General features: G+C 42.0%; 1 protein-coding gene across 2 annotated transcripts; it reads right to left on the bottom strand.

The window, feature by feature from the left end:
* Positions 1–32: 32 nt before the first annotated feature.
* TECPR1 (tectonin beta-propeller repeat containing 1) lies at positions 33–21,857 on the bottom strand. Of its 2 annotated transcripts, XM_062503695.1 has the most exons (24): positions 21,618–21,857; positions 19,770–19,952; positions 19,152–19,274; positions 18,382–18,507; positions 16,714–16,888; positions 16,517–16,617; positions 15,017–15,118; positions 14,466–14,611; positions 13,129–13,646; positions 12,171–12,316; positions 11,081–11,236; positions 10,425–10,574; positions 9,636–9,793; positions 8,854–8,981; positions 8,644–8,746; positions 7,876–7,972; positions 7,424–7,503; positions 7,065–7,121; positions 5,443–5,617; positions 4,442–4,577; positions 4,062–4,154; positions 3,313–3,419; positions 2,715–2,834; positions 33–2,022 (listed from the first exon to the last, which is right to left on the bottom strand). In XM_062503695.1, exons 1-24 carry the CDS (start codon positions 21,846–21,848, stop codon positions 1,825–1,827), a joined length of 3,609 nt encoding a protein of 1,202 aa, XP_062359679.1. In that variant the 5' UTR covers positions 21,849–21,857; the 3' UTR covers positions 33–1,824. The 2 variants fall into 2 exon arrangements, with proteins under 2 accessions (XP_062359679.1, XP_062359680.1); XM_062503696.1 differs by lacking the exons at positions 33–2,022; positions 2,715–2,834; positions 5,443–5,617 and having other exon boundaries at positions 3,323–3,419; positions 21,618–21,842.
* Between the last annotated feature and the right edge of the window lie 4,611 nt (positions 21,858–26,468).

Genomic DNA, 26,468 nt, shown 5'->3' with positions numbered 1-26,468 from the left:
TGTAAGAAGCATTTTTTTTTTTGATAAATTACTTTTATTTTTCAAAATTGCTTCAGTTTAAAGTCACTTTTCTGTATTTTAACTAGCCACAACAATGACATTATACTTTTAAATTAAATAATTTTCTAAATAATATTTTAGAAGGCAAATACTTAGTACTCAAACAACTTACAACGTTTTTTTTTCACTTAAACCCAGCTTTTTACAGTAAAGTAAGTGAAACTTGGCAATGTAGGGAAAAATGCAAAAATACATTATAAAGCTTATTGTATGCAATCAGGTTGATTATTGGAGATGTAAACACTGACTATTAAAAGGAAACATTTTGAAACAATGCAGAGAAAAATACAACCATAATAATTCTCTAAAAATACATGTAGTAAAGTTATTTATTTGGACAAGATACTGTGCAAGTTATGCAAAATCTATTATGGTAATTAATGCAACACATTATTTATGTTTCTCCCACAATGTATGTATAAACCAGAAATCTCTAATCACATACTGGAAAGATCAACAGGTTATTTTTTTAACAGTAAAGCATCTTCAATCTTCATTCACATTTAGACTTGGAAACAGTGCTTTCCTTGGCATTGAATACCAAATATATTCCTTAAATACGTGCAAACATTTAGTTTTACTTCTATAAATACAGTACTGAGACCACACCAAACTCTTCATCATATAAAAATAGCTTCATATACAGTCACACACAGATAGGAGAAATTAATGTAAACTGTCGAATTATAATAAATAAGTCAGGGAAAAAAGCTTTTTTGAGAATAGAAAGTGGTTTCATGTTGGGAAAAAGGGATTAATAAATCACTTATTCAAAATGAACAGCAGAGCTTCATTCTGAACTGCCATCAGTGTACACTGGCAAACTCCACTGCTATCAGTAGTTTTGCATTCCTACCACTGTAAAGTCAGAGTTTAAGACTTTCCCTTGATTTCTACAGTATGAAAGCATAATTTGCAATGATCTGGAACACAGCCTCCAGAGTCTGGTTCCTCCAGAGCCTTCCAGCCTCCTTAGGTAGGCATCTGTGTACCTCAATTATCCCAGTTTCAGTTCAGCTGAAGACAGAACACGACTTCCCAGCACTTGCAGTGACAGTTCAGAGTGAGACATTGCTGAACCCAACTGAGCAAGACTGGGCTCTCCAATGGCTCCCTGAAACCAGGGGTTCTGCTGCCTCATTAACACATTGCTCACTGTGAGCAAAGACAGCAAAAATTGGCCCTTCCTGGTAACTGCAGCCTAAGTAGAGATGTACAGAATTTGATTTTGCTAATGGGTACAAGAACAGCCTGACCCAAGTCCATCCTTACACACAGAGCTCTCCCATGAGCAGAGCTCTGTGCATGTGTAAGGGCCTCTACAAACAGGACCAGCTGTGTTTGCCTACAATTCATTCAAATTGAAACAACATCTGTGCTCAAAGATGAATGTCAAGGACAGTGTGCAAGATGTGCGACTATGAGAGAAATGCAGGGAGCGTAGAAAAAAAGAAGTAAATGCAGTGATCATTGGCGCAGATACTCACATTTGTATGGTGTGTAGCAGCTATGGTAAAGGGGCAGAAATACACTGTGGTTAAAAACCTTGCCTGCTTTGACAAAACTATGAACTCTATCAAGTCACATTTTACACAAGATGCATTAGAAGGATTCAGTACTTAAAATACTCCATTGCAAAGTCCAGTTCAGTCAAACATATTAGTAGCACAAAAATGTCATGTTTTTCTCTCCACACAGTAGACATTTATATTTCTTTTTAAATTATTGCCTACTGCTTGTTAGCAATACGTAGATGACAACAATTTAACAGCCAACAGAATTTCTGTCCAATTCTTGACTTTCACTGACCATCAGAGGGGTCTTAGAGTGTTCTGTTTTCCCTTTGCTCTCCTCATCTTCTCCTTCCTTTGATGCTGCTGGGTTTTCCTCGGTGGTGTCAGGCAGAGCACCCCGAGATGCTTCTGTTGCATTTCCTCTGACTGTAATGTGCTCCCACCCGCCCTGTGAAAAAGGGATACAGAAATTCAAAACAAGAAATATCACCCTGCCAGTGCTGTATGTGATGTGATGCTTTATGTGCACTGCTTATAAACAGTTTATACAGTTTGTTCATGAAGAAAGTAATCCTGCTCTGGGATGAATCAGAAAAAAGGCTCCTTGTAAAATGAAACAAAATGCAGCAGACCTCCCTGAAAGGGAGTTACAGAGGTGGTAAACCTGAGGATTGTTTTTTATCATGGGGAATTGAGATTAGTAGGGTCAGGCATTCATAACAGAGCCACTGCAGATGTTCCATCAACTTAAAAGGTGGCAGAACCTTGAAATAGGCTTTCTCAAAACACTGAGAATATTACAGGGTAGAACAGTGGGGAATATTCATGTGCAGATAGGAAGGAATCCACTTTATTAAAAATGGCTCTTACTCCACTAGTTTTTCCATTGTAACTTTTAAATTACCTATTTAAAATGAATACTTATCAAATGCAAATAAACAACTTCCCAGCTATGATTGCAGAGCCCATGATAATAACTTCAAAAAGGAACCTAAACCTGAAGGAAAATGTCTGTTTCCTGCAGATATATCAAAGCTTTCCCAAGCTGGCCAGCTGGGCAGGATGGCACTTCCCTTTCTCTGTGAGCCCATAGGCATTGGGATGATCAACTTGAGGCAGTTCTGTGCCCCCAGCACTTACCCCAATACCATAATCCCAGGAGAGGCCTTTAGGTTCCATTGGCTGGACACCAGTCCGGTGGCAGACGGTCCCACAGCTCAGACTGTGGCTGCCCTGCACTTTGTCAGCTATCACCCACACCTCAAGGAAGCAGAGAGAGGCAGTAAAACGTGCTGCTCTTCCCAGATGTGAAATCTGTCTGACCCCTTTCAAAAATCAAAACTCTGTCTTGTTCTTCAATAGGCTGAAAATGCTCTAATTTAGGCAGAGAGACACCCAAACAAACAATAGAGTAGTGTTATAACTAGAACATTGCCAGATAAGACTTGGCAGGAAAGAGATTAAATATATAAAAAGCCTTGTTAAAAGAAATGGGAAAAATGAGGCTTCTTACAGCAGAGGGCTTGACTCTATCACTATTTCATTGGTATGTTGTTTTTTTTCTTCCTATCAGATTCCAGCATTTAGACCAATATTGTGTGGAATAAAATTAAACAAAACTAATACTGAAGAACTAAATTATTTAATTACTAAAGTATGTTCTACATATTTCTTAATAAAAGAATTCTACATAATTCTTAATAAAGACTAATGAGATACAAGAAATCTTAATACACACCTGGTCCAGGGGCCCTACAGACATTTTACGGATATTATTTGAAACATGATCCCAGGTAGATCCCTGAGGGTAGCTGGGTGTGATACCCTGCCGGTACCAAAGATTGCCTGTAAAACAAAGAGTGCTGGTTACAGCCCAGCATTGCTGCCTGTCTGAAGTGCTGTAAGCAACATAAATCAGGAATTAATTCTTCCTGCATTCTGGAGAAATGCAGTTTTGGCTGATGCGTTACAGAGATGGACAAAATGAAATTCCCACTTTGGAATTGTATTTCTGTAGTTGCTGTTTATAAAAAAAATCAAATACTCTGTTTTGTAAAACTGCTTGGGGAAAAATGTTCATATAAGGAACTATGCACTGGAAAGCAAAATGAAATGAGATTAAGGTTTTTGAATCTGGTGTTAAAGGCTCGTTTCTTGTACAAAAAGTGCTTCATGATTTATCTGTTTTGAAGCAGGATTCCAGACAAAATCTGGTCATGCAATTCTCTGACATTCATCTGTGTCTTCCCCCCAGAGCACAGATGCTGGATTGCTGTTACCCAGGGCACTATCAGATATAACAACAACCAAGCCTTCAGAAGCAGTACTTAAGTCCCCTGCTACTCCAAATCCTTCAATATGAAATATTACTCCCTTTGGAGCACCAGTAATCATCTGTCCAGGTCTAACTTAGCCTCTCCTTTTAAAATCAGTCTGGTATAAACTGATGTACTTTTTGTAGCACTATTAGTTTTTTTTAATCCTTACCATTTTTATCCAAGACAAACACAGATGTTCGTCCTACTGAGACTTGCTTTAACTTCTGTTTTTGAGGTGAAGGGATATGGTACCAACAGTCACCTAAAAGTCACAAATCTTGAGTTAAGCATTGAAAAAACAGGATTAGGCATGGAATGTCTGCAGTTGAAATACACTGCTGTGCAGGAAAGCTGTGAATGACATCATATATTTTGAAAAGATTTATTTTACAAATGAACACTTTAAATTACTCAAGTGAACAGCAAATTAACTGCTATAATTATTGTATTATTTGAATGTGCTGCCATAGGAAAGGCCTCTTGGAAACAGACTGGAGTTTTTCAGACATGGCAATGGAGTAGAGCAAAAGATAAAGTACAAGTTCTTACCTGCAGGTTTGCTTGGAGACACTGAACCCCGGTAGAAGGCAGAACCATCTCTAGCAATAGCCCACACTTGGTAAAATGCTCCAATGGAGATGGAAATGAAGGGCTGATCTGTTCCCACATGCAGCCAGGATGTTCCCTAACAAATCATGGGAGATGAATTGTGAAGCAGTGGTTAAAACCTCCATGACAAAATACTATTGATTACTACCAAATGAGAAAAAGCCATCATAGTGAAAAGTAATTTGGAGGATAAATCTTACATAACTTTACAACTGAACAGAAATGAGGTTGCTGATCCTCAAAGATAATTGTATATACAACTCTTTGAAAATAACTAAGTTACACAATTAAGGGCCTTTTCTATTAAAATCACTGCATTTTAGGCATCTACATGTCTCTGAACAGCTGGACTAGAGCCTTCTCTTTTTTTAATTCCTCACAAAAATCAACTGATAGGGTATTTCAGATTCCAGACAAAATCTTAAATATTTTTCAATTTCTTGTAGTTTTTCTCCAAATTTTACTAAAGTATTTTCTTAGATTTTTTTTTCTGGTTTTTATCCTACTGGCATCAAGAGGCACTAGACTGTGACCATGGTTCATAGAGTCTGTTCCTCAGCAATTCCTTTAAGTGGGATACACCTGGTATCAACAATTTAAAAAAAAAAACCCAAAAGATCTAAGCTGCCAGTGCAGAAAGTAGAAGTAAAATGCTTCATGAGAGGATGGCCAGGAGCTGAGAGAGGCTCCTGCAGGTGATGTGGCACAAGATCAAGCTCAGGCTGATGTGGCACAAGCTCAGGCAGATTATGCAAGAGAAGCATTATAAGGAATGTGGGCAGCAAACTGTGCTACAGCTGATGGACAGGGACTTCCAAATCTGGGACACAAAGGGATGAAAAATAACAAGGTGCTTTGAGAGAGGGCCCTGTGTGATTGCATGTACTTGCATATTACATTAAATACATCCATAAGCAGTAAGAACAAACAGGGAGCCTTACAGCTGGATTTTGCTGTGTCACTCCAAGCCTGCAGAGCACGTCTCCTTTGTCACTGATTGCCCACAGAGCTACTGCTTCTTCATCATCTGCATCTGAGCTGGGAATTATGGAGATGTCCCACAGAGTAACAGGAGGCACTTCCAGCCATGGCCCGTTGGTGACTATCTTACATTTTCTGAAGCAGAAAAAACCCAAACCTGTCAGAAGTATTTACTTTCTATAAGTGAATTGGTTTCCCAGTCTATTGTTGACTTCCAGTCCTAAAGTCTTTTTATTAGGCAGTGATTTTCGTTAAATGTTAATATTTTTAATTTGAAAGAGGTTTTTAACAGTGATGTTTTGCATCAGGTTTTGAAATTTGAACTAATACTGATTTCTCAAAGCTTCTGTTTGGGTTTTTTTAAAGTTACTTCATAAAACAAAGACCACCCAAGAAGATTGCAACTGGTGCTACACTGCTCCATAGCTCTCTCAGACTCACTGTGCAACAGCAGGATAATAAACTGCAGAGAGAACTCCACACCCAGCTCATTCCTTCCTCTGTACTGGTTAAAGGAATAACTTTACAATTCTTTTTTTGGTTGGTCTGTTACAAAGGTTATGTAGCATCTTGAGGTAGGCAGAGGTAAAGCAGCTCTAAATGACAGACTTGATAAGTCATTCTGGGACTTTGTGTGCTTTTTCTATGGAAATTGCACCAAGGTAGTGCTGTTGATTAGGGAAATTATGTTAGATTCTACTATCACCACAATAATTTTGTGTATGAAGAATGTCGTAAAAAAAATTAGGACATTCCTTTGTTTTCCAGTTCTGATAAACCAGATCCAACCCTAAGTGGTTCCCTATTTGTTCTCAATTTTCAACTGATAGCTAAAACAAGAGGAAGTGTTTAGACTAGAGGGTATTTCTCAAGTTGCTTATTTTATTTCAAGTCACCATTTTGATTTACTGGGTTTGTTTTGCTGCATATCATGAAATAACACTTTTGATGCTTCAGAACCTCACTTCAAAGCTTTTTGTACACGGGGCAAAACACTTTGTAGCATCAACACCAAACCCAGCAGTGTGTAAGTTCACAGCAGTTAATTAGCACAACTATTAGATGCTCTAGTATAGGAAGCATAGAAAAGTTGGAAAAACAGGGAATGCACACACTTCCCCAGCTTTAGAATACAGTGGCAGTTTGCTGTTTTCCGGGTTCCACCTGGACATTTCCTCTGACTGAAATGGACTATCTGTGGCCCAGCACCAAACATGTGGAATTCCTAAGTTGAAACTATTAATATAAAAGGCCTATTACGAGCAGTTACATGTGACCTAAAATGTACTGATATACCCAGCGTTTACTGTTCCTTAATCACTTACCATAAGGAAAATTGATACAGAGAAGAACTGTCTGACTTTTATCTACAGATCCCACAAAATTCAATAGGGCAACTACCCACAGAGACTTACAATTAGAGACATAATGCTAAAGGTCATCAGTTTCTCTGCTGGGTTATTTATTTCAGGTTTCTTTACTTTTGTTGATTGGGTGACAAGACTCTTCACCTCATATTAAAGTAGACTTAGTGAGCAATTAGCATTCAAGTTCAAAACTTATTTATATTGAGGTTCCTCACCTTGCCCAGCGCCTCCGTCGGACAAAGTCTTTCATTGTCTTGTGGCCATGGTAGGACCTACCAAAACAGATTTAAACAATGTTCATGAGGATGTCAGAGCATCTCCAGTGTCAATGTCAACCTGACAGCACTACTTCCATCTGCCCACCAGGCACCCCTGCTGATTTTAAAATTCTTTAAGTGACAGTTTGCCAAGTTCATCTTGCTGCCCTCCCTCCCTGCAAATATCAGTGTGCCCACAAAAAGGGGGGAAATGAGGCAGTGTTGTGTCCCTGCCAAAGGGCAGTTAATGTGCAAACCAGAAGCGAGGAGGAGTGAGGACTGGAGTATGGGATTTGGTAGAAGAGGAGTTTCCTTACGCTGGGAAGTCAGCTGCATACTGCCAGCCCTCCCGGTCCGTGCCACCCGCCGGGCTGAAGTCAATGTACCAGTCTGAGACCTGTGGGCAAATGGGGACACTGGGAATAACAGTCAACACCTCATGTCTCATAAACACCTCTTGTCTATTTACCTCCACCTTTTGGAGAACAATGACTTGCTAGAAATCTTCTAATACTTGAAATACATACAGAAGTTCCTAAATCTTTTTAATTCAGCTGAAAAGTATCTAAGTCATGTTAAACAAAAAAGAAACACTCAGTGTTTAATATTCCTTTGACTATGGAAGATTATTGCTACTTATGAATTGGGAAAATAAGGTTTAATGTTACAACAAATCCCAGAAGAAAATCTGTGCCCCTTGAACTCAAGTCTTGTATCCTACTTGCTAAGGCTGGACTTCTTTTTAAAAATTTTGTAAGATATAACTCACCCAAGACCACTGTGGAGAAGGAGGCTTGGTGTTGGTCTTTGTACATTCCTGCAGGCCAGAGGCATCACTCCACATGTACCTGTCTGTGGGCAGACCTCTGTGGTGATGGAACAGTACACAAGGAATGCAAGGTCATTTTTAACAGGGAATTTAAAAGGCAAGGGAAGAAAAGCGTTTTTGTAGCACTTCCTGCTTTCACACACAAGACACTGCCATCGTTAATCTCTGTATTTAAAAACATCATGTGAGTGATGAACATGGTGGGAATGAATCTGTACAACTGCTTCCAGTTATACCAAATGTGAGGGCCATGTAAATGTTTCTCTGTAGAGTGATATTCCTCACTACCGTTTAAAACCAGAACATCAATCCCATATATGTGGATATGTATTTTTCAATACTTTTGCTCAAATATACTATTCAAGGACCCAGTGTATTTAGCAAAATATGTATAGGAATATATATACTAGTAACTTTCTTTCTGGCCTTAAATAGTGAAAGATACTGTAAAGCACACTTTGTGCAAACACAAAGCACAAATCACAAATCACAAAATGGTAGCGTTTTGCCATAATGACATTTTGAATGGATAATTACAAATTAGGAAATTGAGAAACACTGCTCCTTCCACCACGGGTTAACTATGAATGTTAGAGGAGACGGAAGACAGAGTAAGTGTAATAACTCTTCCAAGCTAGAAAAAAGCCCTTGTTTCATTTGACTGTAGTAGTATTAAAGTAAATAAATGCAATAAATTGAGTAAATAACCTGCTGCTGTATCCAGTGACTGGGTTCCACCGTTGATTCTCATAGATGTAAACACATTTCACATCTGACTGTGTATAAATGTTATCAGCACTACAGGGCAGTCCTGTGAGGAATAAACAATGTGGGTTAGAGTAAAGCTAAAGCTTGGAGTCATTACATTTTAAATTCCAACAGCCACTGATGATTCTGTTTCTCAACCCCAAGCTGTACCTTGGATGAAGCCACCTCCATATCCACCAGTGTAAGCCCAGGCTGTGTGGTCGTAGCCGATGCCCCACACCACGCCCCGGCTGTTGCTCTCTATCAGCCGGAGGTGGCCTCCCACCTGCCGCCAGAACCTGCCAGGAAAAGGAGCTGTACTCAGCACCACATCCTTCAGGAATGTGTGCTTTCCCCACCAACAACCCAACGCTCTTCAGGCAACCTTCTCTGCTCACTTGTCCAACCACTGTGCAACCTGTAAGTGAAAGCAGTTGCCAGTTGAGAGCATTTCCCTCTCAACAGCTACCAAAAAGCAGATGGTGTTGTTCTGCTTGAGGGGTGCCATACTGCAGTGCCATATTGCCACAGTTTCATAAAAACTGTTGAGAAACTGCTCCTGGACTGCAGTGTCTATGGGGAATTGGGAATTTCAGATTTCTTGACTCAGATAAAACTGAAAGCTCAAATTATGTTCCAATTGCAGCGATTTCATTTATTTTCAGTTTAGGCTATCTCTTATGGCATTAAAGGTGCAATTACAAAAAAAGGGATCTCGGTGAGAAAGGCTTTTGAAATCACAAGGATATCTCCAAGCATCTAAGAATTCAGATAAGATTTGGTGAATTTCTTTATGTGCAATCATGGATAGGAAGGCAGCCATTAACCCTGTTAGTGAGAGACATCTGCAGTGTACTACACACTCCAAGAGCCCATCAAAGCCACTGAACTGACAGGACATTCTTTGCTGGAAGGCATCCCATACAGAAAGAACAGCTTCAGAAGCCTCTTACATTTGATCACACGGCATCAGCTGGGGTCCGGCCTCCAGCTCAGGACTTGGCTCACTAACAAAGATGTCTCCTTTACAAGTAACTGACCAAATGGCATGGTGAGAAGGAGGGCCTTGAATCCGTCTGCTTTCACAGCAAGACATGTTCAGCAAAGACAGCTACAAAACAAGAAGCAAAAAGAGCTCCCATTTACAGTGAGATCAAAAATTCCCATTGAGATGCTCAGTACTGTAAAACAAAATTTTACCTCTGCACATTCTTGCAAATCAGCAAAGTGAATTTGCAGCTTTCTCTCAAAAGGCACTAGAATTCAGTGGTTCAGAAATTATTATACAACCACTGGAACCGCTGTGGTTTGCAGCAGCTGATCAGGATGAAGCATCTCTCAGGTTTGCCCCTGGTCCAGTGTATCTATGCCTGTCTGCCTGTACAAAAGACTCTCTGCAAGTGACAACAGAGAATGGTTCTTCTACCATTAGTACAGAAGAACACAATAACTTAATTCAGCTCCTAACTCATTCCTACCCTAATCTATATCCAGAGATAGGAAGAGAATGAAAAGCAATATTGGTGTTGCTGTGGATAACTGCAGCACTAGAAAGCAAGCAGACCTCAGAAGAGATAACAAGCCTCAACTTCTAAATAAGTTTGATCACGTTTTAAATACCTAAACTTAAAAAACAGATTAATCCCCTCAAGAGTTTAGATGCAGTGCTGACATTTCAGAGACTGGCTTCTATGTTTTATTGCAGATATTACCATCTTGAAATGGGAGATGCCCAGAATTACCCAGTCATGCATTTCTTGCTCTGTTGTGGCTGCCAGGCGGATTGGCCATCGCTGCTTCGTCCTCTCAGGCGTGTACAGTGCAAAGGAGTGCTTGGCTTCATTCAGCACTTCAACTATAATGGTCACTTCATTCAGGAATACATGGATGTACTAAGGCCAGAGGAAAAAAAAACATGACTAAGGCAAACCTTCCACAGATCCAGTAATTTTGCACTTCAGGTCTACAAAGAAGGCATTTCTGCCAAGGATAGCAAAGAATCAATTCTTGCTGCAAAGGGAATGGGACTCAGTTTCCAGCCTTGCCCTACCTCTGATTCCTATTGCCTGCAGACATTAACCCTACTTGGGAAGACCCTGTCCAACCAAGCCAGGCTCTTCACAACCAAGAACATCCTGAACTTCCAGAAGAATTCCTAATTAATGCAGACCTGATGGTTTAAGCAACATGAGTGTTTTGTGATTCGGTGTTTCTGACACAGAATTAACACAGCTCAGAAAAGCCTGTGGTTTGCTGGTACCTGGGGTTACCTTGGAATTAGTTCCCAAACCTCAGAACAGTAGCATGCCATAAGTTGCCTCCTTTAAAGAAACTGTTTCCCTTTCAGAGGCTTCCCTTTGTCAAGAGCAGCTCTCGCAGGATCTGCAGCTGAACACACCTTTTTCTCCTCATGGTACATGTAATAGATGAACAGGATGCTGTCACGCATCCCATCACTCCCAGTGAACTGCTCCAGTGCAACTCGAACGTCCATCCACTTATGAGGCTTCCAGTTCCTCCACCACTGCAAGGCTCCAGTTTTAACCCACACTGACTGCAAGGCAAACACAAAATTACAGGAATAAAGAAACTACACAACTCTTTTTCTCTCTCCCAAATACTGTTTTTGTGCCCATAAGTTGTGTCTGCTGCAGGTTAGTCTGTATCACACCTCATCATACATTGATACACCTGTATCACACATTCCCATACAGAGTGTACTGGAGTATGAAAACCCATAAAAGTGGATAAAAAGATACTGAAGTGGCACATGTACAACAGTAGTAACATTTTTACCCCACAAGAATACAGTAGCACACAAGTTGTAATTGACTCAAGTTTGCTCTTGTTATAACCCAACCTCTTTGGAGTTTAAAGGCTCTTAAACTTGATTAAACCCCTGGACTCCAAGTTTTTTTTAATCAAACAATTCCAGATGTCATTTGGTAATTAGCAATGAAGGGACCAAAAATATGAATGAATCTGAAAAGAGCCAAGGAGTCATAACAAAGGGAACATCAAACAAAACTGCTGCTATTTATGTGCTGCAGTTGACGTTTGCATCATTTATTTACGCAAGTGAAATTAGTTCTAATGGCCACAGAGAGGGAAGCTCACCTACTTGAGTCACTGCTTCAATTAAGATGCCTCATCTTGTGGTGGAGTAATTCATACAATGTTCCACTGTTGCAACCATTTCTCTGAGGATTTGAGGTCTCACAGTACCCAAATAATGCTGACCAACGCTTTGTTTCCTCCTAAATAAAACTATCTGATAATGCTTTTAGATGAATACTGCTGTTCCATGTTTGACAAGCTGTTAATTTCCCACAGGGAGCTCAGACATTAATAATCCAGGAAAGTTGTCATAGACAAAAATAAGGGCAAGAATACAAAGCTGACAGTAAGCTGAAATGAGTATGTCAGAAATGTATTACTGATTCCCAGATGCATTCAGAAGATAAGAGGTGAATGTCCTCACTGCTTACCTGCTCAATAGCCTGCTCATAGTGCCTGAAATTCTCCAGTTCCCGCTTTGTTCTTTCACTAAGCTGCTGAAAAATCTGCTTCCTCCATGCTGCTGTCTGTGCAGGAGTGATGGACAGGGACAGAGACTGCACAGACGATGATAAACCTGGGACAGAACCAAAGCCAATAAGCTCCAGTGAGCTCTGAGTACAGTTCTGTGAAAGGTAAAACACTGCTCTCCTTTGAACACCAGACTGGATCAACCCAGTCTAACACCATTTTTATAATGATTATAATTTGGAATCAATGTATTACAGCCAAACTTTGTAAATGTTGCATAGAAGTAGAATCACTAGGTGATTATATAGAAGCTTGTAAAGCCATAACCTTGTAAAAATGAGTTTTGTCACTGAATTAGATAATATACTATTTTATATATATAACATATTTAATATATATTATATATATATACTAATACAATATAATATTAGATAATATGATATATAATATCACGAGTTAGACTGTTAAATACTGGGATGCCACAGTTCGTGGTTTATTTTCCCATTTCAGTAGGAATGGCAGAGTGAGGCAGTTATTGCTGGCACCTGCATCTCCCAAGAGAGCCCTTTTCACTCCTTCCTTTTACTGCCCAGTGATATTATGTGTTTTGCTCTGAGCTGCAGTTTCAGTACAATTTAAAATGACATGCAGATCAAGCACAGATTACAAAATTGCTACAGGAACTCAGGAGAAAATATCAGTTTTGTATTTATTTATCTCAAGCCCAAAGTGCTCTACAGCTAGATACTGCAGCACTATGCCCAGACATGAACCTATTAACAAACTGCAGTAAGAGAAAGTGGGCTGGCACAAGTTTTGCACCATGGTTTTGCTCAGGAAGAACAAACCAACGTTTTTCTTAAAGAGCATACTGAGCTGTGACTGGAACTGGGGTGTGCTGTGGTGACTGGCCAGTACCTGATGGAGCAGTGAACCACTTCAGTGGGCTGTGCAGATCTACCAGACAGCCTCCCCCAGACACCCAGGCCCACAGCGGGTGCTCATCGGCTCCGTACTGGTCTTCAGCTCCCACCGAGAACACGCCCAGGGAAGAGAGGCTGGAGGTGTCTGCAAAGCTGCTGACAGAGAGCACTGGATGCTTCTGAGCCTCCTTCAAGTCAATGTTTATCCACTGCAGCTCTGCAGAAGGATTTGGGTTTCCAGGAGATTTATTCATTTCAAGGTTATCTTTCTCACTACTAGCTGAAGCAGCAGTGGCTTCTCCTTGCTCAGAGTGCAGAGGATCCACAGTCAGCTGTGCAGATGTTTCAGCCTGGCTGGCTGGGCCACTCCCAGCAGCTGCAGCTCCCAGCAGGGCAGTGCTGGCAGGGCTCATGGGCACGCCGGGGAGCTCTGTATCAGAGGAAGGATCTGCATCACCCTGAATGACCGCGCTTGTTTGGTTCTGAATATCATCAGTAAAGAAACAGCCAGCACTGAAGGACAAATAGATAATTAATTATCATCCAAAGCATTGTAAATCAGCACAGGCCTTAGATCGCAGACACACAGAAACTGACTTAGTGTTTCACTGCAGGAAACAGCAGACTTCTCTTTTAAATGTCAAATTCTATCATCAGAGGAAAGAGTCCAACAAACCAGTGTGCCATCTGGCAAACTGGTCTAGTAAATCTGAAACACAGGAAGGAATTTTATTGATCTTTTCAAACAACTGGCGGTGTTGGCTGCCTACAACTCTCAGGAAAACATATCCCATGTTCTGAATACAAAATAATGAATAGGATTTTTTAAAGCCCATTCTTAACCTTATGACTTGTCTTTGCTAAAGGGAGCTTCTCAGGACACACTCTGGCTCAAACAAGTCAGATCCATTGGCATGTGTGGTACAGCCCAGAGGTCAGCAAGCAGGGGGAATAATTGATTTAACCTCCCTAGGAAAAGAAACGTGCAGTGACACTCAGGAAGAAAAATTCCTTAGTGGAGTTGACACTCCTTCATGGTATTTCATAATTTCATAATTATTAGAGACTAGTTCCAGATACTGATAGTAAAGCCCAGAGGAACATCCTTTACTGCAGGCATGCAGTGAATTCCACTGTGGGAGTTTCAGATTCTTCTCTGAGTGCAACAATGGCTGCTTACTGTTAATTTGGCAAAAATGCAAATGCCTTTTGGCATACATAATGATTAGAGATGTCTTCTCGACTCCTCTGTATGCCTTGAATGTAAAGAAGTATCTCCTAGCATTGAAACCCTTGCTGTACAAAGTCTTGAGCAGGTATTTCATGAAGTACCTGAGCAGACTTGTTGAGCTCCCAGTCTGAGATCTGTCACTCTCTCTGCCAGACACAACTGCCTTCCATGTCTTCCCACTGAGCTCATTTGGTGTGACACCTTGACGGAAATAAATCGCTCTGTCATCGCAGCCGATTCCCCACACCTAGGGAGGGAAAGGGTTTGGTGAAGGAAGTGGCTTGGAACGCAGTAGGTATCAGATACAAAAAAAGGTGCAGAACACAGGTGCTGGACACAGCATTTTCCTTTCATGTTCTTCCTTAATGCTGACACTGTAGATGCAAAACAAAATTCTGTACCAGAACCAGTCTGCACCTCCCTGTGCCATACAAGACACGTGCTTCAGGTGCAGAATTGCAGAATTCAGCCACTTTCCCTCCCAGCAGTCTAAGCCAAGGGCCCCTTTGTCCAGCCAGCCCTATTGGTACTGCTGAGAGTCCTCACCATGTGTGAACAGCTCCTGCACTAGAAGGAACATACACCTCAGAGGTAACATTCCCCTTTAGGGGAGAATGTAAATGCCCTCTCAGCTGCTCCCCAGCTCTCTTACCTGGTTGTTTAAGCCTACAGTTACCATCATCATTTCTCCAACCATTTCAATCCAACTTGTCCCACAAGGATTATGTGAGTTCACTCCTCTTCTAAACCACACCTACAACAACAACAACAACAACAACAACAACAACAGAAAGTTTAAATTTTTCTCCTTCTGCTCTAGCAGGAATTTAGTTTCTTTAGTGGATTAGTCTTAATCTCTAATACTGATTTGCCACATTGTCTTAAGAAGTCAATTACTTCCTTGATTCTTTTTCTTTATCAAATAAAGATAAAACAATTCTCCCAATAGTAACCACTCTGTGTGGCCACCTGCAGCCTAAAGGAAAGCCGAAAAAAGGAGACTTTTTGTAGGACTTTCTGTGAAAGAGTTAGTTTTTGTGCTGTTGGAAAAATACTTTCTATTACTACCAACATGTAGGCTATTTTTGATCACTCTGAATGGGCTTCTAAATAGTGTTCTTACATTCAAACCCTAGAAACAGGACTGCCAGAGGGAACTGTCAGAGGAATGTCTCTAGCAGTACAGCTCTTTAAATTGTCTCCCTTCAGATCTGACTTTACCAATCTGGAAGTGTCTGTGGGCTGTGCACCTGGAAGAAGTTCCCTCTGTATGTAGAACATATCCAGACAGTCATAGCAGCAAGCAGCTCCCTTAGAGGCTGTTGGTTGAATACCATAACATCAGAATGCTTGACTGCCCTTTGGCAGATCTGAAGGGAAATGCACCAGCTTATCTCCATTTATTACAGTGGATTTATCTGGCAGATGGACCAGGCTGGGCACAGCCTGTTACCATGGCTCAGCTGACAAGTAGTGACTCACTACAGCAGAGAAACTCAACAGAACTGCTGCATATGCACAGAGTTCAGCCTGGCTTTGAGTTCAGTGTGAAGGAGCAGGGAGTGGGACACCATGATCTTCATGGGTCCCTTCCAACTTAAGACATTCCATCATTCTAAGTTAAAAGACCAGTGAGAAAGTAATCACACATCCACGTAAGAGATATCTCACCTAATTAAATACCAAAATCCCCGTATTAAAAGGCTGAAGAAGAGGGAACAGCTGCAGTAGGAAGATAAAAAAAAATAGCAGCATGCAGGAAAGTGTAGATGATAATACTCCCCCTGCTGCTTTTGATGTAAAATTCAGTCCTTGTGGAAACAGGAGTCACTTCAATTTTGATGCTTAACATCCCTTAGAAGAGGCTCCTCATCCAATCTCCACCAACATCCCCATCCACCTGCCAAATCTTTCTGACTTGTGTTTAGAAAACTCCTTCCAACAGAAAAGTAAAAAGTCTTCCTTAAATTCAATTCAACTATCACAAACCACAGAGCATTCCCACAACAGCAAGGGGAACTAGAGTTCCCCAAACCATGGCCATAGAGAATTCAAATCACCAATGCTTCCTGTGCAAGTTACACTCCTGTTTGAGAACAGCAGACAGAGAAAGGGAAGATAAAAAGCAAAAACAGAACATGAGCCCTCTTACTTTTCTATCCTTTGTAACACACCACACCACATCAACACCCACGGAGACGTGCATAATCCCATTTTCAGAGCTTGGAGACTCCACAATACTCCAGGAAATTCCTGCAAAAGACAGAACCCAGAAGGCACTGTAGGTTAGTTTCTTATTCAACACTATACAAATCAAAGGGGTTTCCAGCCAGAATTAACAAACTTTACCTTGAGGGTTATTCCTATCAATTCCTTCTCTCACAATAGCTTGCCCTTCCCAGAGAGCTGCCCAAAGGAGGTCATAGGGTCCACAGCTGATCTGTACAACTTCACCAGGAGTGGTGACTAAGGACCACGTGGAACCTTCTGGATTGTGATGGCAGACATTTTCTCTGTACCATACCTAAACAAGTTTAAAAAAACAAAAACAAATGAAATAAGAAAAAAAAATACTAAAACAATGAAACCATTGAGACAAGAGTAAAGAAACGGGAAAGAACAGCTGTCCTTTAACAACAGGAATGTTTTATGTAATGTACGGCACTCTGACCTTTAAAGGTACTTTTTTTTGTGTTGATTATGCAGTTGAAGCTATTTCCTTATGTACTAAGGGAGGAGGCTGCTCTACAGAGCAGCTTTTGTCATGGAACTGCATCTGGATTGGGTACAGTAACCTATTGCTACAAGTTCTGTGTATATTTCAACATTTAAACCACTTCAGTGTATTTCAGGGCATGTTATATAAACCAAGAGTGAACAAATACATAACACAAAAATGTTACTGTTAGCTGACAGCCTGACCTCACATTCACTGAACAGAGCTTGCCACAATATGGGGGGAAAATTCCATTCTCTGTGCTGTCTTTGGTGACATCCAACCATTTGCTAGTCTTGGACTGTGCAATTTTCTGTAGATCACAGTCAAAATAGGAAGGTCAGAGATAGAGAGCATCCATACGAATGCTCCACAGCATGACTTGACTGCTGAGTGCTATATTTTCATTTTTAGGAATACTTTACTTCCCCAGGGACTTTCACTTGGGAAATCAAAGCATTTTACAATGGCAATCAAGTAAGCCATTAGACTGGGATGCTTGTCATGTATTACTAGAAAGTATAAGGAATAGGGAGTTTTATTTTAAACAATTTAACCAAGATTGCTTGCCTCTCCAGGCAGTGCCAAATGTGACTGAAAGCTCAGTCACATTACATTCTGCCCTGTGAGAACACAAGTTAGACACTGTCTAGACACAAAGGAATATTAGATACAAGCTGTAAGGATGAAGGAAGAAAAGCAAGAATCAAATCTTCACAGGACTGAGTAAAAGAGGAGACTCCATGGGAGGCCTAAAACCAACAGCAACAGCAACAGAAAGAGATGTATAGTTTTCAATAGAAAATAAAATGAAAACATTTCAGAGCTGGGTGCCACATTGCCAGGTCAGGAGATGACCACTTTCCAGTCACCAGTCTTAGAATTTCATTTTGTAAACTCTTGAATCATCGCTGTCTCTCCACCCAAAAGGTACAGCACAATGCTTCACCAGAACCTTTGTCAGGTTTTAGGGCTCCTTCTCCTGATTCCCAGCACCAGTCAGCATTCTGGGCGTTTTTCAAGATATAAGATACTACTCAGTCCCAGTTTTTAAGATTCACCTGTTCATAGAGGTTAAAGGATTCCATAAAACAACAACCCTAGAAGTACTAAGCTTTTCCATTTACAACACAAGTTGTTACATAATGTAGTCCCAAAGCAGCTTTTCATCCTCTGCCAGATGCACAAGCACTGCATTTCCTTACCAATGTAAGACAATAACAACCCTGCCTTGCTTTACAAGTATTTAACTGCTTTTAACTAGTAATTTTTATTAGAAAACTTAGGGAACACACACATACCCTTCCTTGCAAAGAAACTGCCCACACTGACAGGCGGCCAAGAGGCTCATCTGTGATCTCCCATCCTCCAATGGAGATGTCATTGAAAGGGTCTGGCAGCTGGTTTGGTTCATCATGGGACACAATCTGGAGCAAAGGGAAGGAAGGTTGAGGAGACACTGCAAACAGGTGACTTGGGTGGTGGCATAACTTGTGTTTATCACTTCCTACAGTGGCTAAGCATGGAGATTCTCCCTCTCATTCAAGGCCTCCATATGCACAGAGGGGAAATGCTGCCAAGGCAGCATGGAGAGGTCTGTGTTTTGCACCCTAACTACAGGAAATTTTTACTCACAGAACAGCGCATACAGAATTGGAAAGCTGAAAGATCACAAATTACAAATTTTGAATGTTCTTAAAATGGAACAACAATTATTAAAGAACAGCTATTCACATGGATAAAGGACCTAGCTTGTGAATGATGCAAGGCAGGTGCCACCTCAAGTGAGAGTGCTTTGTCACACAACCAAAGAAGTTAAAAAGTAGATCTGAAATTCACAAAGGAGTTGAGCATCCACCTCTAATTACATCACCATGAGATCTGGCACCTTATTACCACAGGTTTCTATGAGAAATCCCAGCCTTCCATTTATGCTTATAATAATAGCAAGTTGGAAGTGAAGGAATCCAAGTCCAGCCTACAGAGAAGTCATAAAAAATTAACTTCCCTGCACTTAAAATTGATTATTTCAGCCAATCAGTTTATTTCATATTTAAAAGAGATCCAGAACCTTGGCCCAAACGTCCCGTGATTTGTATCTCCTGTATCTGATCCATCTCCTGCGTCTGACACAAGAATTCCATCTCTTATCCTTTGTGTAGGTGCTGGGGAAGTCTATGGCATAAGTCCAGCCCTGCAAACAGAGGTTTTCTTGTAAGAAAAACAGGATCAAGGGAAAGCTTAAAGTCATAATTCAGAACAATTTTGCACAAGAGTCACAGCACAAGTCACTCTGTGTGTCTCTAGAGCCCTGATTAACAGGTCAGCTAATTCCAGGAATGATTTATGAATCATGCCCAAATTCCTCTGGATGATATATACAGAACAAACAAGACACAGCAAAACATTTTACTTTCTTCATAGTAAAGACTTTAAATAACAATGGCATTCAGTTGCCAGGATTTTGTGGCCTGATCAAAAGAAAAAAGCTTCTATAGAAGCTCCTATAGACTTCAAAAGCCTAGAAACAAGATCCTTCTTTCTGCTGTATTAGAGTTGAGCTATTTCCCAGAAAGAAGCATCTATAGCAAGTTTCTTACAGACTTTTTTTACACTTCTATAAAAGTTCCTTCCATTTTACCGAGTAAGAATTCCCAGAATAGAGCTCTTTTTGGTATTGTTCACCTACCCCTTTCTCTGTTGGTTCCCCTCCAATATTTTCATCCACATACCAGTCAGACTCCCACTCCCAGTGTGGTGAAGGCAGTGTGAAACTATCAAGCTGCTGGTGTTTTAGCCCGCTCACATCACTCCACTGCCAGCGGTCACTGGGCAGTAATTTCTCACAAAAGCCACCAACTGGATTCCAGCGCTGCCAGAAATAATAAATAAAGTATTTTGTTTGAGATCACATTACCTCATTGGACATTTACAGGGAGTCATGATACATTTCTTATTTTCTGCCATAAAAAAATTCCTGTGAATGAGAAAGTGTTAACTCCATGAGCCCCTCCCTGACATAGCCTTTGGAGGAAGTTTTTTTAAGTATCAAAGAAGGGCTGACTGCAGAGCTTGTCCCAACCAAGTCATTTTCAGCTACATAAACAGGACCATCTGATGCTATATTTTACCAGACACAGGGCTTTTTTCTTTAGTGATATATGGCCCCATGACACTGCAGCTTTAGGCTAATGCTGGGTGGATGTCCTTGGTATCTCTAATCTACTCCCAGAGAAAGATGATTCACATCTTGTCTGCACTAGGAAAACAGCACTGCCTCTGCCAGGAACGGTGTCGAGAGAACTGTATCAGCAAATTTCCCCTGGATTTTATATTATATTTTTCCCTAATCTGCCTTGAATCAGTTAGAGAACCAGCAACACAAGGATTTTCACCAATACTGTCATTTCCTCCCCCCCACTCTCCTACATACTATAGAAATACTGGCAAAATCTGTCCTGTAATACTGTCTTACATTTTAGGGTACGTGGAAAATGAGTGGTTCAAAATCTGCTATAATTTTTACACAAAATATTATTTGCTGTTACTAGAAATCTGGCTAAATTGCCTTGCACATTATCTGCAAACTACTTCAGTTTAATTTTGTCGTTGTTAGGTCTTGTAGAGTATTTCTTTTTGTGCTTTATAGTATTTTGTTTTCCATTTTTTATTACCTAGAAGAAACAAAATGAAAGTTTTAAAGTAACAAATAAAATTTTAAATTTTAAATTTTTAAAGAACATGTTTAAACAATAAAAAGGAACATTCTTAAATGGCTGAAAAGCTGTATCAATATTAAATAATGTAAAAAAACTATTTCTTGTACTTTTGCTAATGCAGGTAAGTTAATGTCTCTTCCCAATTTATATTCATTCCATTGCCCATTAGAAATCAGAGACATGTGCTCAAGAAAATCCATCAATTTTCTCTCTCAATTAACTGTTGGTTAACTTAAAACCAAATTTGATAAATTTCCTTTAAAATACTGTTTTAAAGACATTATTTTGAAGTGCATCCGATAGAAAGGATCACCTTAACACTTTTATGCAAAAAAGTTGGAAACATTGTATTTTGATGAAAAGTTATGCCTTTATCAGAGAAGTCTTTGTAACACTAAGAAGTAGCATTTTTAAAAGAATAATATATTTCTGATAATGCATCTTTGTTGCCTGGAAGTTACATAGGACAATTTCTTAAGGGGATGGTGTATTTGTCACTAAGGAAAGGAGAAATGGAAACTACTCAGTGAATAGGGTGAATGCTCCAGTCTGAAATGGCTCACACAGAACAGGGCTGGAGTCCACACTGGCATTGCTTTTGCTAGGAGCAGGGAAGTGAAACTCCTTTAGGAATTTAAATACTACAAGAATAACCTGGTATTTGGCACATATATGTACTTTTCAGAAGCTTCTGGTAAAAAATGAAAACAAGTAAAACTGCTCAATCCTCCTGTGAAAAAAGCACACCAAGACAGCCGATGTAGGATGTGCTGTCAGTCCAAGCAGTGGCCCTGTGAGAGGTACTGTACCTGTCATACCTGGTTCTCATAGGTTTCCTCCTGGTATCTGATGGGAACATCTCCTGAGAATACGTAGGTGTACACTTGATGGTCACAGGCTATTCCCCAGCAGCACTGTTTGACAGCAGAGACCCGTTTGAATTCCAGCTGTGTGTCCTTACAGAGCTCCCAGTACTGGCCAACAGTAGAAAGAGTGTAAACCCTCCCAAAAATGTCAACAGCCCACAGTAGGGATCTGGGCATGGCCATATCTGAAAGGCAGAAATGAAGTTATTACTGGAAATGATGGGTACAGAAATGGATCCTGAGCCTACTGCAGATCAGTCATGCTCTGAGCCATCATCAGTCTAATTAAATAAAGATGTAAGGGATGATTTTTTTAAAACAAGTCTGTGCAAAGCTGGCAGCCAGACCTCTTTGTCAGAGCTGTGCAGCCAACACCTCTCAGATGTCCCTGAAAATCCATTAGAGAGACCATTCTACCAGCCCACTACTGTCCATCCTACAGGAGCTTAGAAATAAACAGGACAGCTCTGGCAGGCTGGGGACAGACCTCAGTTCTAAACTGGATGCAGAAAACCATAAAGTCCAGAGGGGAACACAGGACTGCCACAACAGGGCTCCCTCCAGACCTTTCTGCTTTGCAGTAGCCTCAGCCCAAGGCTGCTCTTACTGCTCAGCCTAGGGTTAGGGTTCTGCCTGGGGTTAGGGTTCAGAAAAGCACAAAGCCCAGAGCTCCAGATGAAAGAGGAATTCTTGCTCGGAGTCAGTGTAGAACACTGCTTCTTTGTTGTCAAATGGCAACTCTGCTTTTAAAGCAAGAGCATAAGGAGAGCTGCCTGCCTGCTTTTCCATAAAAGTGGATGCACACAGTGAGTGAGTTGCACTGCGTATGTATGTGAATAGCAGTGGTGAAAAACTGGAGAATCTCACACATCTGGGTCAATGTTAAAGAATAGCACGAGAAGTTCCGATGGAATCCGAGGGAGAATATATCAGGAGTCTTTGTTTCTTAGAATTGCTGGTGCTAAGTAATGAAAATCCTGGATCCAACAGGTGAATAACAGGTAACAGTAATAAGAAAACACATAACAGCAGAGAATGAGTGATACCAGGGGAAGAGCAAAATTCTCCTATTGGTTGTAGCATAACTAAAACAAATTGTCTGGTTTTGACTGTTTCCCTCTCATTGTTGCTGGGACTTTGAATGCATATATGTTTGTCTGCTCTTGGATCAGCCGTTTACCTTCTTTATATCCTCCTATAGTGGAGTACAGAAGGACATAACATGGAATAATGGAACGGAACAAAGTGAAGGTGAGGTGAAAATTAGTGTGTGTAGCACTGGGAAAATAAAGGCAGTGAAAATAACCCTTTGGTATTAGCACTTAAAATTCTTCAAAGCAGTATTTATAACAGAAGAAAACATTATGCACTTAAGCAACCAGAATTCCAGAAGAGTCTGGAATAAAGAAAGCATTATGGTTAATGCAATGACAGCTACCTAGCCGGATAACAAAGAAGTGATCCTTGGGTCTCTTGAGGAGGGGCAAAGATATAAATGAAGGCCTGTATATGGAATGACAGTCCAGGCAGGCAGAAACATACCTGGAACAGTTTGGGAAAAGGTGAGGAAAGTTCCAAAGATTATGAAGTTAAGAAAAACATAGATGGGACAATTAAAATAACCCAGGCTAATGCAACTGGTTTAAAATACTCAAGGTAGCCAAGACAAGTGAGAGTTTCTACATACTTTTTCATCTGAACTTTCTCAAAAGTGTTTGGGGAATCATGGGAAAATCTCAAATGAATTTGGTATTATGAACTGTTAAGACTTCACTTTAAGCCCCTTTGCACTGGCTGTGCTACAGATGAAGACAAATATTGCCCAATTTTGAAGGATGCTCAGTGCTGCTGGTTTATGTGCTTTTCAGTGAAGACAGAAGTTGTCAGGTATTGTCAAGGGCCTGGGAAATATCCAATCTACTGAATTATTCCTCACCCTGCAGCTCAGCCAGGTAATTTGGGATAGAACTAAAATGCTTAAATGAAGACAACTATTGTTAATCAAATTTTCAGCGGCCTAGCATAATTCTGATTACTACAGAATACAAGAAAAATACCCCAACTCCTTGCACATAATAAAAGCAATGACGTTCCTCGGGAGAGTAGGGCCCTGTCCCCGAATTCAGGCCGTGGAAGGACGTGAACCACCCCAGGACTCGACGTCTTCCAAGGCACACCTCGCACATATTTCTCCTCCGTGTCACACGAACCGAGCGGGGACTCCTCCGGTACCCCCGTCCCGACACGGACGCGCCTTTCGGAGCCCGCGGGGATCCCAGAGCGCTCCACAAACGCGCCAAGGCCAGCACCGCGCCCGGCCGGGCGTTAAGGCCGGATCGGCTCAGGGGCCGTGCGGGGCTGCGGCGCCGCCGGCCTTGGGGCGGCCCGGGCCGGGCACGGCCCCGCTCCCCGCGGGCTGCGGCAGGAGGCGGGCGCGGGGCTCCGGAGCGACCCGAAACGCCCCCCGCGCCTTCCCGGCCGGGGCTGCGCGGAGGTGCCGCCAGCTGCCCACGGCTCCGCCGCTGCTCCCGACAGCGCCGGAGCCGCCGGGAAGGGCGACGGGGGCCCGACCTCCACCCACCCACCCACCCTGCCCTGCACGGCGCGGCCCGACCCGGCCCGCGGGCAGCGAGCGGCACCGCCCCGGGCTCGCCCCTCACCTGCCTCCCGCCGCCCGGTGCCGCTCCCGGCGGAAGGAGCCGCCGCGCCCCGGCAAGGCGGCCCCGCGGAGCCGCGGCCGGGGGGAGCGCCGCGCCCACAGCGGCTCCGAGCGCCGCCGCCATTGGCGCGGGCCGCGAGCGTCACGGGCGGGCGGCGGGGCCCGGCTGGGGGAACGGCGGGGACGGCGGCAGAGCTGAGCAAGGGTCTGGAGCGGATCTTGTGAGGGAAGGCTGAGGGAGCCGGGCCTGGTCGGCCTCGAGAAGAGACGGCAGAGAGGAGACCTCATCCAGAGGTAGAAGTATCGCAGGGGAGGTGTCAAGAGGATGGAGCCAGGCTCTGCTCGGTGGTGCCGAGCAATAGAACAAGAGACAACGGGTAGACATTGATTCAGGGCGTTCCACCTCAACACGAGGAAGAGCAACTTAGCTGTGCAGTGACCGAGTACTGGCACAGATTGCCCAGAGAGAGCGTGGAGTTTCCCGCATGAAGATATTCAAGGACTGTCTGGATGCCATCCTGCGCCATGCACTCTAGAATGACCCTGCTTGAAGGGTCAAGAAAGTTGAACAGATGAGGCACTGTGGTCCCTTCCAGCCTGACCCATTCTGTGATGCTGTGATTCTGTGGAAGGGGATCGTGCAGGCAGAGCCCATCCGTCTGTCCAGCTTGGAGTGAGCAGTGGCTGCAGCCAGAATGAGGGAAGCCAGCCTGAAGTTGAGATGTGTCAGTAAATGTCCTGCCTGAGGTGTCAGGGAGGAGGTGGCCTTTCCTGTTACAATCTGTGGCAGTGCAGTAGGAGCACAGTAACAATCCTCCTTCCCTGGGTGACACCAAAGGTGCTGCTTAACATTTATTGCAGGATACCACTCACTTGCCCTGCTACAAATAACCTTCCTTTGAAACTGCTCGCTTGTATATCTCAGCTTTAGAAGGATGTTCAGTGCTACGCATCACATTCCAGTTCATTTTGAAGTGAGACAGAAAATTAACAAGATAGGCAAGGACTCCCACGCCTGTCCATTCCAATATCTGAACCAAAAGTATCCCAGATCTTCATATATCTTGCAGGCCAGTACAGGAGTTAAGAAGCACTGCAGACCTCTTTCAAAGGGAACTGGCTGATCTGTTGTCAGTCTTGCCTGAGGCGTTTCTAGTTACTGCTTAAGAAGAATACATCTGCCTTGCTCTTGTCCTGTGGGCTGTGGGTACAGATGGTTTTGGTGTGCAGAGGGTTGTGGTTTGGAGGGTTGATGCACACATGAAATTCTCTGGAATGATTCCTGTGTGAGGCAAAGCCATCCCGTCTGGGTCGTTTCCTGCTGAGCCCCAGGACACTTGACTCACTGCAGTGGTTTGGTCCCTTGCACAGACTAGGACCTGTTCAACACAGGATTTTTGCTCTCTTAGTAGCGTTTTGATGATTTGATCATTGTAGCAAAACATATTTATAAGACAAAGTACAGTGTAGATCTTAGAAAATTCTTTTTGCTGGATTTTCTGTGGTTTTGACTGATACAATTGATGTGTACTCAATCTTGTGGCCACTATTAGCAGGTAGAGATAAGATTTTAATTGTTTTCCATGGGAAACATGGAAGAATTTATGTTGCATTTCCTGTTTTGTTTTTTTTTCCATGGTTTGGATTTTGAACCTGTAATCTTACAGGATGGTAACATAAATGACTGGATAATGCATAAATGACTGGCTATGCAAGGGGTTTGCACAATAAGTCATTTACAACCAGTACAGTTTCTCCCTGGTTATTTTAAGGAGGACATTACATGTGAAACCAAACAAATGCTCTCGATAACACTGGTGGCTCTTTGCCTTCTCTGTGGTCAGTGGCTCTGCTACACCTGTACTTTGATGTAGAAGTTAGGATTGAACTGATGCCTTACAAGAACTTCCTCTGCTCTGGGTGTCCAATGCTGAGCCCTTCTTTGTTCAATTGCTGGTGTTGCAATAGAGCTGCAATTCTGTAAGGAGCTAACAAGGAAGCTTTTGCAGACAGCTGAATGTAAATGGATTTGCACAGGGTTAATGGGAACCTCCCTCCCAGTGTGTGGCCTATGAAAGCTGCATCCTGGGTCTTCTCTAAATGGCTGAAGCCTTGCAAAAGAGAAAGAAAATATGCAGATATCC

Source organism: Cinclus cinclus, chromosome 16 (genome assembly GCF_963662255.1).
Source record: "Cinclus cinclus chromosome 16, bCinCin1.1, whole genome shotgun sequence".
Taxonomy (NCBI): Eukaryota; Metazoa; Chordata; class Aves; order Passeriformes; family Cinclidae; genus Cinclus; species Cinclus cinclus.
The sequence above is the reverse complement of the archived record's forward strand: the minus strand, read 5'-3'. Positions and strand labels throughout refer to the sequence as shown.

Bases quoted from the DNA above. Each gene is read 5' to 3' on its own strand.
- TECPR1 (XM_062503695.1), bottom strand. From the start codon at position 21,848: ATGGCCATGCCCAGATCCCTACTGTGGGCTGTTGACATTTTTGGGAGG. The intron at 9,794-10,424 runs GTAATTCTGGGC...CTTGTTTTGTAG, and splicing joins AGCAAGAAATGCATGACTGG to CTGTCTTTGCTGAACATGTC. The intron at 3,420-4,061 runs GTAAGGATTAAA...TTTGTTTTACAG, and splicing joins GTTTGTCTTGGATAAAAATG to GCAATCTTTGGTACCGGCAG.